General features: G+C 46.9%; 1 protein-coding gene across 3 annotated transcripts; it reads left to right on the plus strand.

The window, feature by feature from the left end:
* The first annotated feature begins 297 nt into the window (after nucleotides 1-297).
* On the plus strand, nucleotides 298-13479 carry si:dkey-19b23.8 (low density lipoprotein receptor adapter protein 1-A). 3 transcript variants are annotated; one of them, XM_041179009.1, is made up of 4 exons: nucleotides 298-789; nucleotides 1304-2052; nucleotides 6705-7325; nucleotides 11934-13479. In XM_041179009.1, exons 3-4 carry the CDS (start codon nucleotides 6758-6760, stop codon nucleotides 12137-12139), a joined length of 774 nt encoding a protein of 257 aa, XP_041034943.1. In that variant the 5' UTR covers nucleotides 298-789; nucleotides 1304-2052; nucleotides 6705-6757; the 3' UTR covers nucleotides 12140-13479. The 3 variants fall into 3 exon arrangements, with proteins under 3 accessions (XP_041034943.1, XP_041034942.1, XP_041034944.1); XM_041179008.1 differs by lacking the exon at nucleotides 1304-2052 and having other exon boundaries at nucleotides 300-789; XM_041179010.1 differs by lacking the exons at nucleotides 298-789; nucleotides 1304-2052 and adding an exon at nucleotides 2986-3910.

Consider the following 13479-nt stretch of genomic DNA (forward strand, 5'->3'; position numbering starts at 1 on the left):
GTATTGTTTCTGTAAATGTTCTGGCTATGCGTCAATTCATGTGACAGAACGAGAGAAACAACCGGTGCGTGCCGGTGAGTGGGATTCAGCACCTCACAGGGAAGATGGTCCAGACTGATAGGCATTGCAGACAGCACCTGGGGACATTGGGGGTTTATCTGGGGAGGGGGGGTGGGGGGGGGGGGGAGAGAGTTGTTTAAGGGACTAGGGGGTAACATTTCATGGTGGGGCTTATCTGGGGGTCTGTGGGATTTGTTTGGGAGTCCACGAGGTTTATTTATTAGGGATTATTTTAGGCTGGGGTTATCTAAGGGACATTGGCGTTATCTGGGTGTCTGCTGGGTTATATTCGGCTGGGGTCATTGGGGAACTATGGAGTTAATTTAGATGGGGTTATGTTTGGGTTTCCATGCTGCTCGTACAGAAGATCAGAAGGTTCCACAAGCCTTTGGGCAGCCTCCAGTCAGAGCGAGGAACTGGCTTTAATTCCTCTCTCCCCTTTGCTATTCCTCCTCCTCAAGTGTGCTCAGATGTTTTTAAGCCAAACAGCTGCCTACGTGCAGTTATGTGTTTGCGCAAATTCGAAGGCAGGGATCGTTCTGGGGTCTGCCTTCTCTTTCCCTTGCTGACTGATGCTTGACGCGACTCTTCACCTCACTGGCTGCAAATAGTAACAGACTTGGAGGAATGCCAGAGAAAGAGAGAGAGAGGAAGGGAGACAGAGAAAGACGCAGACAACAGGTCATAAGAGACTCGAACGGCCAAGTACTTTGTGTCCACAAAGAACAGGTAAATTAAAACCCTCAGGGCTTATCTTGCATGTTTAAGTATAAGTTATATTTGCAGTGAATATAATCGTAGGACGGATTTTCTCCTGGATTCTCTCAGAAAAATGCAGTTGTAGTCCAAGGGACTGAAGATTCTGGGGAAGCTGCCTTAATTTGTGCTCTAGTGTGGTTTTAGCTTTTTGCTCTTGGAGGAGTGGGGTGGGGGGTGGGGGGACAGGAATTAACCCAGAAAAAGCCATGATTGCCCCTTGGCTCTCAGTAACGAAGGCTGGAGAGTGGGAGAGGCTCTGACAGAATCTGCTCGCAATCTAGATCCAACCTGTACTAGCCAGCGGTCAGCGAAGCCAGTCGCTTTGTAAATAAAGATTGTGGGTCAAAAGGGTGGAGAGACCAGGGAACTCTGACTGAGGAGGGTTCAGTGCGTTCAAATAATAATTTTTTTTTTGCTCTCCCCTTTTTTGGTCCATGGACCCCAAACCCTCAAGTACTTTTATTTTTTTTTAATTCGTACTCAGGATCCAGGCGTTGTCTAAAGGCTGGCATGTATTTCCCATCCTTGGCAGACTGGGTTGCGAGGGCCGCTTCAGAGGACGGGCGAGAGTCATTAGAACAGGAGCAGTCGTGGCAAGAGACTCCCAGAAAGGAAGGCGGAAACCTCCTCGAAGAGGTCAGACCTGCCCGCCGACCCGTGGGAGTCTCCCGCCTGTGACTGACCAAAGTGAAGACGGCTCATTCGGGAAGGCACGGCAGATTTAACTGGGGACGTGGAGAGGCCAAGTCAAGGCGGTGAGGGGGAGCGCACCAACATCCAAACAACCCATCTATCCAAGCCCTCAAGCACCACCTGCTCTGCATGTGGCAGAGTCTGCAGATTTTGTGAAGCTGCATTGTGCCTTATTAGACATCCTGAAACATTCTGTGCAACCATGATAAACAGAACCCTGCGCTCAAGGTTAAAATGGGAAACCAAGGCCAGTTTTTACTCATGTGGTGACTTATTTGTAAAACTCTCAGACGAGAAGACCCGGTTTTAAGGGTGCGTTCACGGGGACAACTCAGAATTGCTCGACACCAGGTTCACTCAGCACCGATGCCCTGGCTGTAGTTTGAATCGAGAGTTGTGCTGCGATCTGACTCCAGAATGAATTTCTGTGAAAAAGGCAGGCTGTATCTTAATTATGAACTTGGAAGTTACAGCATCAAGGCTAACGGAAGAACCTGTGGGCTGTTTATTCTGTGAGCCTTCAAACAGTTCTTGACAAAGGTCAGCATGGGTTGTGGAGAAGGGTAGTGATGCCACCATGTTGTAAGATGATGTGTGTAGTTCAGTAGGTCTCATGAGGATGTTCTGATTTTTATATAGTTTAACAGTAAGTGCTTATTAACCACTAGCAGCTACATACATATGTGTGGTATGAGGTCTAAGCAAGGAGCTGGCTCCATGCTTGCCTCTACGCACGTCTCTGTCTAGTACTAGACTGCCCTCTAGACTCAGGTCATAGAAACATAGAAAGTAGGAGCAGGAGTAGGCATTCTGCCCTTCGAGCCTGCTCTGCTATTCATTATGATCATGGCTGATCATCCAACTCAATAGCCTGCTCCCGCTTTCTCCCCATACTCTTTGATCCCTTTCGCCCCAAGAGCTATATCTAACTCCTTGAAAACATACAATGTTTTGGTCTCAACCACTTTCTGTAGTAACGAATTCCACAGGCTCACCACTGTCTGGGTAAATAAATTTCTCATTTCAGTCCTATTTGGTCTACCCCGTATCCTCAGACTGTGAGCCCTGGTTCTGGACTCCCCCACCATCGGGAACATCCTTCCTGCAACAACCCTGTCTAGTCCTGATAGAATTTTATAGGTATCTATGAGATTCCCCCCCTCATTCTTCTGTGGGACTGGGTCATGTGTTCCTTTACTGTACCCAGTCCCACATTGGCTCTTTCTATGCCAAACCCTTTTACTATAGGGAGGATGGGGCTCATGGTTACTTAGCCAGAGGTTTGGGCTAATGGTGTGGAGACATGAGTTCATGTCTCCATGAACTTGGGGGCTTTTAAACTCAGTGAGATAAATAAATCTTGAATTTGGCAATTAATGCCAGATCCATTGTTAATTTTAAAACAGAGGTTGATAAATTTTTGTTAGCCATCGGGTTGTGGGGCAAAGGCGGGTTATATGAAACTAGGTCGCAGATCAGCCATGATCTCATTGAATGGCTGGAGAAGCTCGAGGGGCTGAGTGGCCTCTTATGTTTCACACCGTGTGGCTGACTCCACAAAAACTCTTTGTAACACCAGAGTCGCCACCATCATAATCTAACTAGGATTATGACTGTGGGAACCCCACTTTTGCAGGGTGGGCAGAGAGTAAATTTTCAATTTCCTCTTTGTTTCTCTCTCACTTGTCTCCCACTACTCGTGCACCCCCAACCACCTGTGCACCCAAACTCCCCCCAACCTTGTATAATCTCAGCCGCAATCTCTCTGTCCCTAAGGGTAACTTTAGATGCACTTGCTTAGCAACTGATGCACAGGCCCAGGCTTGGGACCCAGATGAGGTAATGTTCAGGTTTCTTCATCACAAACATTATACCAGCGGGAGATGGTGTCTTTTTAAAAAAATCAAACACATACAGTGTTCTCTTACTTGTTTTTAAATTGAAGCTTTTTAACCATTTAACTGCTGGAGCCTGCCCCGTTTCTATCTCTCTTTACCCTTTCCCAACCCCCACCCATCATCTTTTCATAAGTAGCCTCATGATGCCCCAAAATGCTTTAAAGCCAATGAAGTACTTTTTGAAGTGTAGTCGCTGTTGGGGAAAACACCGCAGCCAATTTGCGCACAGCAAGTTCCCAGATGGAAGGATCAAATCTCTAACCATTCATGGCGAAATCCTTACTTTTGACTTTCTTGGAAGGTCCATTCAAAGATATGAAGATTCCTGTCAGCCTGGTTCTAATCAGTTGATCAGTTTTCACACAGATAAGGGAGCGTCTCAAAATTGCTTACTGAAAACTGATCTGAAGCACATTGGGAGAACAACTTGCATTTATGTAGCACCTTCAACGTGGTGAATCGTCCCGAGGCGTTTCGGAGGTAATTTGGTATTGAGTCAGGTAAGGAGGTGTTGTAGCAGGCACTTGGTCAAAGGGGTTGGTTTTGAGGAGCATCTTCAAGGAGGAAGGAGAGAGGCGCAGAGCTTTAGGGAGGGAATTCCAGAGCTCAGGGCCCAGCCGGCTGAAGGCATGGCTGCCAATGGGGCAGCAATGGAAACTGGGGATGCTCAGCAGGCCGGAATTGGAGGAGGGCAGAGATCTTGGAGGGTTGTGGTGGAGGAGATGGGAAGAGGCCATGGAGAGATTTCTAAACAAGGATAAGGATTTTAAGATTGAGGTGTAAGATCGATACTGGCATCGATAAATGCCAGTACTGCACCATCACACTTGAAGTGCAAAATTGTTTCAGCACTATTTATGTGACTGTTATGCACAGCCAGATCTTCACTTCACCAGTGAGTCTTCACACCTAGAAAGCATTTATTGCCGCCAATTCTCACCTCTGAATCAGGCAGTCATGGGTTCAAGTCCCACTCAAGGCTGACACTCGCAGTGCAGTACTGAGGGAGGGCACGTTGCCTTGTCAGAAGTGCTGTCTATTGGTTGAGACATTAAACCAAGATTCCGTTTGCCCTCTCGGGTGGACGTAAAAGTTCTCACGTCCGTTATTTCGAAGAAGAGCTGGGGTGGGGGGTGAAGGGGTGATTCTCCCTGGTGTCCTGGGGACCAATATTTATTCCTCAAGCAACATCAGTGAAATAACTTTATCTGGACAGGGTCGCATTTCCTTGCTTGTATGTTCGCATTTCTGTTTGTGAGAGCTTGCTGCGTGGAAATTGACTGTCATGTTTGTTGGCTTTTGTCTATAAATTAACTCTGGATCGATAAACAAGAGGGAGGGGAATTCAGACAGCGTGCCACACACAATGACATCAGCGGAGGGTGTGATATCTTCTCGTAAAGAAAGCCTTTGGGTATTGTGGTTGCTATGTCATTTGTGTTTGGCCTTTTCATTGGCAGTGTGGTTGCCAGGGAAAGATTTAATTCTCTGTGCATGGGCAAGGGAAAAGTGAGTTAATTATTTAGGATTTAATTAGTGGGTGAGCTGCTGTGGCTGCCATGGGATTAGAAAGAGCTCCGTTGGAAACGGGGCTTGAGTGTTACTCAGTGAGTTTGACAACACAATCCGCAATTTAAAAGCCTCCTATGTGTGTTTGTTAGGTACGTATTTTGGAAGTTATGTGTTTCAATCCTCTCTCCGCGCAGGCCATTGCATGTAACGGAGTTAGCTGATGAGTCAGTGCCGTGGACAATGTGAATGAAGCAAAAGTGTGCTCGCTACGCTCTACGGCACACATAGGTTGGGCAGGGTTCGATATTGGCTCTGCTAACATTTACAGCGCGGAAACAGGCCCTTTGTCCTGACTGGTCCATGCCGCAGTTTGTGCCCCCACATGAGCCTCCTCCCACCCCCTTCTTCATCTCACCCCTATCGGCATTATAAACTCCCCACCAAGAGACAGGGGCAGTGACTGCACGTCAAAGGAAGTAAGTCTGTAAGGCACTTTCGAACGCCCTGAGGCGATGGGACACGCATCTCATTTTGCTGGCAGTGGGATCTTGCTGTGCACAAAATAGTCGCTGTGTTTAAGTCAAACAGCGTACGTTCAAAAGAGCCGGCCCAGGACGACAGGTCAAATGGCCGCCTTTTGTGATGTATGCTGCTTTGACTGCACCTGTGCTTGCTTGTGCATATGAGTTACCAAATCCAGACTGTACTGTGGAGGGAAGGTGTTGAATGGGTAGACAGACACTTTCTCCTCGAAAGTTAGCAGGTGTCTCTGGAGTGTGTCGACCCTGATCAGTAGAGCGAACCCCTCTCGCCTCTGAGTCAGATGTTTGTCCTACCCCAGAGACTTGGAACTCAAAATTCAGGCTGACATGCTCAGTGTACCGCTGAGAGAGTGCTGTACTGGTGGAGGGGTCGCCTTTGGGATGGGGCGTTAAACTGAGACCCTATTCCCCACTCTCAGGCAGTGTAAGAGATCCCAGGGGGCCACTGTTTTGCAGAAGAGCGAGGGGTGAGCTCTCCCCGGCGTCCTGGGCAAATGGTTATCCCTCAACCAACATCATTAACAAAAAAAAAGTCAAGATCACATTGCTGTTTGTGGGATCTTGCTGTGCACAAGTTGGATGTTATGGAAAGAATTCAAAACAATTGGATGCAAATCAGTGAGTGACTGCACTTTAAAATGTACTTCATTGGCTGCAAGGTGCTCTGGGCCGTTCTGAGGTTGTGAAAGGCACTATAGAAATGCAAGTTTTTCTTGCTGTCTCTCACTTCTCTCTGTCATCGGTTGGCTGGTTGAATTGGTGATGGTTGACCTTGTCCCTTCATACTCTTGGGCAAGAGCTAGACCTGAGGAGACTGTGGCACAGTAATAATTAATCCAGAGGCCCAGGCTAATGCTCTGGGGACATGGGTTCAAATTCCCACCATGGCAGCCAGTGGAATTTAAATTAAATTAATAAATCTGCAAAAATTTTGGTAATGGTGACCACGACAACTATTATCAATTGCTGTAAAACAAAAACCCATCTGGTTCACTAATGTCCTTTAGGGAAGGAAGTCTGCTGTCCTTGCTTGATCTGGCCTACATCTGGACTCCAGACAGCAATATGGTTGACTCTTAGCTGCCCTCTGTAATGGCCCGGCCAGCCACTCAGTTCAAGGGCCGTTAGGGATGGGCAACAAATGTCCTTGCCAGCAATGCCCGCGTCCCATGAAAGAATTAGAGAAAAGGACAAACTCAGCAAGATCTCTTCTCTGAAATTTTTCTCTTTCCACACCCAGGTCTAACTCATCCAGCCGAAGAGTCTTGAAGGGGTCCTCGGACATTTGGGATTATGTCGCTCAACAATTTCCACTTCATTCACAGTATTAAAAACTCGCCAGCTGTTTTCCGTCGGAGGTTTAAGAAGGACAAAACCAAGAATCTGTCCCACGGTGACCCACTGTTCAAGGTGCGTTACATGGGGATGGAGAAAATCTACTCACTGCAGGTTGAACAGACCAGGGAGGTAGTCAACCGTCTGGTGGGCAAGGAGTCCTCCAAGGCCTGCAAGGACCACGCCCTGGTGGTGAGGCCGCGCTACCTGGAGGTGAAGGAGATCTCGAGTGGCCGGCAGATCACCAAGACCTACCTCCACGACATTGCCTATTGCACAGCGGACAGGGGCCACACCAACGTCTTCCTCTACATCTGCAAGAGCAAAGGGCAGCTCCAGTGTCGCGTGTTCCTGTGCAACAAGGCGGAGAAGGCCAAGGCCATCACGGTCTGCTTGGCAAAGTCCTTTGAGACGGCGTTCAGTCAATGGCACGAGATGTACGGCCACCAAACATTGCCGGTCTCCTCTTCTGGCACTGATCCTGGCTCGGAGGAACAGGACAATCCTCGCAGTCGTGCAGATGAAGGTGAGCAAAGGCCTCAACTAATAGAATTTCCTGGGACACATGGCCAAGGCCCTTTGTCCCAACCAGTCCAGTTATGCTCCACTTGAGCTTCCTCTCAGGCTGTCTCATCTCACTTGATCACCAGCCTCCACCACCAGAGCGCCAACTGACACATGGGAACACCGCCCGCTCTTAAGTTACCCTCCAAGTCACAAACATCCTGACTTGGAAATATATTAGCCGCTCCTTCACTGTCGATGGGTCGAAACCCTCCTCAAGGGCACCGTAGGAGTGTCTTCATCACACGGGACTGCGGTAGTTCAAGAAGGCGGCTCACCATCACCTTCGCCAACGCAATCGGGATGGGCAATAAATGGAATTAGGGTTGGGCATCCTTACCAGCGATGTTCATATGCCATGAGTTAACTTTTTAAAAAAAAGCATAAAACTCTATTCCTTTAACCCCCACTTGTTTATCCAGCTTCCCTTTAAATTCGTCTATGCCATCAGCCTCAAGAAAGTGTAGTAGTGAGTTCCGCATTCTCACTATTATCCGGGTGAAGGAGTTTCTCCTGAATTCCCAAATGGATTTCTTGGCGACTGTCTGATATTGATGGCCTCTAGTTTTGGGCTGGGATTTTCAAAGTTCTGGAACTTGCATTTCTTTAGCATCTTTCACAACCTCAGGAGATCCCAAAGAGCTTCACCGCCAATGAGATACATTTTTCAAAAAGCATAGTCACTATTGTAATGTAGGGATTGTGCAGATAATTTGTGCATAGCAAGCTCCCAGCTTGACCACATAACCTGATTTTTGTAACGTTGGTTGCGGGATAAATATTGACCTGGACTCTGGAGATAGTATCCCTGTTCTTCTTTAAAATAGGGGCTGTGGGATCTTTCACGTCCACCTGAGAGAGCAGTCGGGGCCGGGTTTTAATGTCTCATCCCAAAGCTGGCGCCTCCGGCAGTGCGGCACTCCCTCAGGACTGGGACTGAGAGTACTGGCCTGGGTTATGTGCTCAAGTCTCTGGAGTGGGACTTGAACTCAGAAAAGTGACTGTGAAAAGCATCCATGTCTTAAATATTACCCTTCATCGTTCAGAAGCACCAGTGTTTCCAAGGTGTGAATTGCATGCAAGGGCTACATTTGAATGTTTCTGTATCTGGTCTGCACTTAATAACATAGGCACAGAGGGAGGCCATTCAGCCCTTTGAGCCCGTTCTTCCATTCATTCAGATCATGGCTGATCTGTACCTCAACTCCATTTACCCATGGCTCTCATGTTAAGGTTATGCCCCCTTGTTCTGATATCCCATCAGAGGAAATAGTTTCTCAGTACTGATTGTATGAAATTCTTTTCATAATTTTAAACACCTCAATCAATCACCCCTCAACCTTCGAACCTCAAGGGAACGCAAGCCAATTTTTATGCAGAATGTCCTTATAATTTAACCCTTGAAGCCCTGGTAATAATCTGGCAAACATTCGCCCCCGTGTCTTTGGCCAATATTTATCCCTCAGCCAACAACACTAAAACTGATTATTTACCCGTTATTGCATTGCTGTTTGTGGGATCTTGCTGTGCACATATTAGTTGCTGGGTTTCCTACATTACAACACTGGCCACGCTTTGAAAGTGCTCGATTGGCTGTAAAAGTGATTTTGGGTGTCCTGGGGTCGTGAAAGGCGCTGTAGAAGTGTAAGGTCCTTCTTTCCATTAATCTGCACTTCTCCTGCCTCCAAAGCCAATATATTCTTCCTTTGACATGATACCCAGAACTGAATGCAATGGTCCAGATAGAATCTGCCCATTAATCACAAAGCCATTTCAAGAATGATGCATAGGGCGAACATTGATGGATGTTCCCTTACTTCACCCAGTGCTTTTCTGGTCAGTTTTCAGTAAGCAATTTAGAGACGCTCCTTTATCCATATGCATCAACACATTAAATTAGTTTAGAATGAGGCTGATAAGAATCATCATGTCATTACAATGAACCTTAAAATGAGGATTGCACAGGGAAGAGATGTATTAGGAGATATAAATCCTTTCACGTCACTGAAAAGGGAGAGATTAAAAATGTAGATGATCCCCTTAACATTTAAGCTTTAATGTTTGATGGCAGAGATCAGACACTGGCTCTATTAAAGGAAAAGAGATTAAATTATTTCTCTAAGAGCTGAATGGAATTTTTAAATCCCTTCAAGAGACTGTGGGGTGGCACTGATGAGAAGCTTTACAGCCAGTGGAGCTATCTGACACGCCTAATTTATCATCCCACGGTTGAGCGGCCCCTCATGTGTCTGATCTGCTCTTAATATCTAAGCTGTACATTATTCCAAAACATACTTGCTAACCTTTTGAATAAGAGGCTCCTTCTGAAAGCCATCTTGCTTCTACTGTACTTCCATTGCCAGTACAGAGAGAGTGCTGCACTGTCAGAGGTGCCATCTTCTGACAGGGGGTTTAAACTGTCTGTCCTACATACGAACTTATGAATTAGGGGCAGGAGCGGGCCATTCAGCCCCTCCAGCCTACTCTGCCAGCTCACGACAACTCTGATTCTGGCCTCAGCTCCATTTTCCTGTCTAACCTCCTATAACCTTGTCAGTCAAGAATCTACCTAACTCAGCCTTAAAAATATTTAATGACCCTGCCCCCACTGCTTGCTGGGGAAGAGAATTCCACAGTCCAATGACCCTCTGAGGGGAAAAACTTCTCATCTCAGTCTTAAAAGGAGGACCCCTTATTTTTAAACTGTGTCCCCTAGTTCTAGTCTCTCCCAGATGGGGAAATATCCTCTCACATCCACCCTGTCAATTCCGCTCAGGATCTTACGATGCCACTTTCCAAAAACAGTTCCTCTGACATGTCCTCCTTCTTCCTTAACCGAGGTTTTGCACCCACGGTGGTTGACAGGGCCCTCAACCGTGTCCGGCCCATCTCCCGCGCATCCGCCCTCACGCCAACTGTGTTCCTCTCCGCAGATGCTGTCAGACCTGCTGAGTTTCTCCAGGTATTTTTGTTTTTGTTTTGGATTTCCAGCATCTGCAGTTTTTTGCTTTTATCCGCTCAGGATCTTATGTGTTTTGACAAGATCACCCTTCATTCTTCTACACTCCAATGGACGTAGGCCCAACCTGTCAAACCTTTCCTCATCCCAGGAATCAGTCAAGTGAACCTTCTCTGAAATGCTTCTAATACTATTATATCTTTCCACCTTTATGTCATGAAAGATCCCATTGCCACTGTTTCGAAGAAGAGCAGGGGAGCTCTCCCTGGTGTCCTGGGGCAAATATATATCTTTTGACTAACATAATTTAAGATAAAGATGAACTGTTGTGTTTTTGCTGTTTGTGGGAGCTTACTGTGTGCAGGTTGTGCTGTTTCCTGTATTGCAACATTGGCTGCAGTTCAAGAAGTGCTTCACTGGCTGTAAAATGTTTGGGTGTCCTGAGGCAGTGAAGGTCGCTATGTGAATTCAATTCTTTCTTTTCCCATTAGTGACCTCTGCTGCTACTTCACTGCACCATGTTATACTATCTTAATCATCTCTGCATTTTTACTGTATCGTGAGAGACCCACTGCATCTTTGCCGAGTCTAACTTATGTTTGTCCAGAACCTCTCAATTTGAGAACGGTTTTCCTGCTTCTTGATTTCCTCTCCTCAATGCCCTTCTAACCTCTTCCACCTTGCCCTTGCTTCAGTTGTATGTATTGCTGAAGCCCTCATCAATTCTCTTGTTACTTGCCCAGACTATTCCAACGCTTTCCTGGCCAGCCTTCTAACTTGCACCCTGTAAACTTCAACTCATCCAAAACTGTATCCCAACTTGCACCAAATCCCATTCGCCCATCACTTTCCTGTGCTTGCTTACCCACATTGGCTTCTAGTCTGGCGACGCCTCAATTTAAAAATTTTCATCCTTGTGTTCAAACCCTTTCATGGCCTCTCCCCCTCCCTATCTATGTAACTCCTTCAGCCCTCTAACTCTCCAAATCTCTGCACTTCTCCAATTCTGGCCCTTTGCACATTCTTGATTTCCTTCGCTCTACCATTGGCGGCTATGCCTTCAGCTGCCTGGGCCCTAAGCTCCGGAATTCCCTCCCTAAACCTCTCTGGCTCCCTCTCTCCTCCTCTTAAGATGTTCCCACCAAGTTCTCCTGCTCTTCTAAGTAGTGGCTGTGAGATCTTTTGCATCCACCTGAAAGGGCAGACGGGAGAGTTTTAACATCTTATCCAAAAGACGGCATCTCTTGACAGTGCAGCATTCCCTCAGTACTGGCCTGTGGATTGTACAGTACTGCTTCAGTACTGACTATCTGATGGTGCAGCGCTCCCTCAGTACTGCCCCTTCCACAATGCAATGCTCCCATAGCACTCCTCCTCCCACAGTGCAGTGCTCCTTCAGTACTGCCCCTTCGACACAGCGCTCTCTCAGTTAGGTGTCAATCGTAGATTTTTCTTGCTGATTTACATTGGCTTCCAGTCAGCCAACACCTTGAACTTTGCATTAAAAGGCAATATATAAAGACAAGTTGTGGTGCTGGATTCTGGGCTGTGGTTATTTCACTCCAGCGTCTTGATGCAAGATGGCAATCTGAGTCTGTCTTGTTTCCACAGGGAGCTCGTTGGACGAGGAATCTGAGCTCAGCCGCCCCTTCGAAAGCGATGAAGAGGCGGAGGTCAGGATGCACCGGGAGTTTCTGCAGCGGGCGACATCGTTCCGAGCCCCTCACCGTCTGGACACGGGCTACCATGACATGGAGGATCTGACCAGAGATTCCTCGGTCCAGGTGCTGGTCGGGGGAGAGCAGGAAGGGGACTGACCGTCAGCTCACCTCCCGCCTGCTTTGATTCTTTGATTAATCTTTAACTAGGGAAGAAAGAAAATCAATTGGCAGCACAGACTCCTTAGGGACAGAGGTTGAAATCTTCAATATCACGTGCGAGGTTTTTATCGATCATTTTTAAAATGGCTTTTAAATGCAGGATAAAAGCAACCTTTCCTCGTAAGAAGGTTTTAATCAAGATGACTGCTTAACAATAAAACTCACACACATGAAAATGTGATGTTAACACATTCAACACTCCAGCAACAATATTAAGCATGTTGTGGGAAGATGGCTTCTCATCTCCAACAACTCTTGCTTCATGAATTTTAGACTTTAGATTAAACATAGGATTCACTGACTGTGTAGTGCCTCATCTGGATGAATATAGAATACATTCTGTGGAGTTTAGAAGAATAAGAGGTGATCTCTTTGAAACGTAGACAATCCTTAGCGGGCTTGACAGGGTAGATGCTCAGAGGCTGTTTTCCCCGTCTCTAAAAGAATCTAGAACGATCGGGGTGGGTGAGGGGAGGGGAGGGGAGGAGGGGCAGTGGGTGGTGGTGGTCACAGTGTCAGGATAAGGGGTCAGCCACTCAGGGTGGAGATGAAGAGAAATTTCTTCACTCAGAGGGTTGTGAATCTTTGGAATTCTGTACCCCAGAGGGCTCAGTTGCTAGGTTTAGAGTGAAATGGATAGATTTTTGGACACTAAGGGGATCAAGGGGTATGGGGTTAGGGTGGGAAGATGAAGTTGAGTTGGAAGATCAGCCATGATCGTATTGAATGGCGGAGCAGGCTCGAGGGGCTGAATGGCCTCCTCCTGCTCCTCTTTCTTTTGTTGTTAATGACATAATCTGATGCCACAGAGAGAGAGAGAGAGAGATAGTGGCTCTGATTGACAAACATTCCTCTCCCCAGCAGCCTTCTCTGGGACGCTCCTGGACCCTGGCTGGAGTCTTTGCCTGTCTATAAGGCAAAACTGTCACTCGCTTCTACCAGTGTGTGAAACCCTGTTGGAAATGGGTTCGCAAATTACTGAAGGAAAACAATGTGTTTATGTTAACCTGCAGCAACTGTCTGTACTTTTTTATATGACTCGACTATCTCTCAGGAGGGGTCTCTGGTCACTGAAATTAAATTTTGTTTTATATTTCGACACGTCTGTTGGAAGGAGTGTCCCAGATAGGTTCGCTAACTGCAAACTCCCTATTTATCTGCTTTTGGGTGACTGCAGAATACACACTGAATGCGGAACAAATTTGACTGTAAGCGGATTTTCTTTCAGTAGGACTGTTTTGCGAAGTTCAAATATTTCCAATAAAAACTGAAGCGGA

Source organism: Carcharodon carcharias, chromosome 33, assembly GCF_017639515.1.
Source record: "Carcharodon carcharias isolate sCarCar2 chromosome 33, sCarCar2.pri, whole genome shotgun sequence".
Lineage (NCBI taxonomy): Eukaryota > Metazoa > Chordata > Chondrichthyes > Lamniformes > Lamnidae > Carcharodon > Carcharodon carcharias.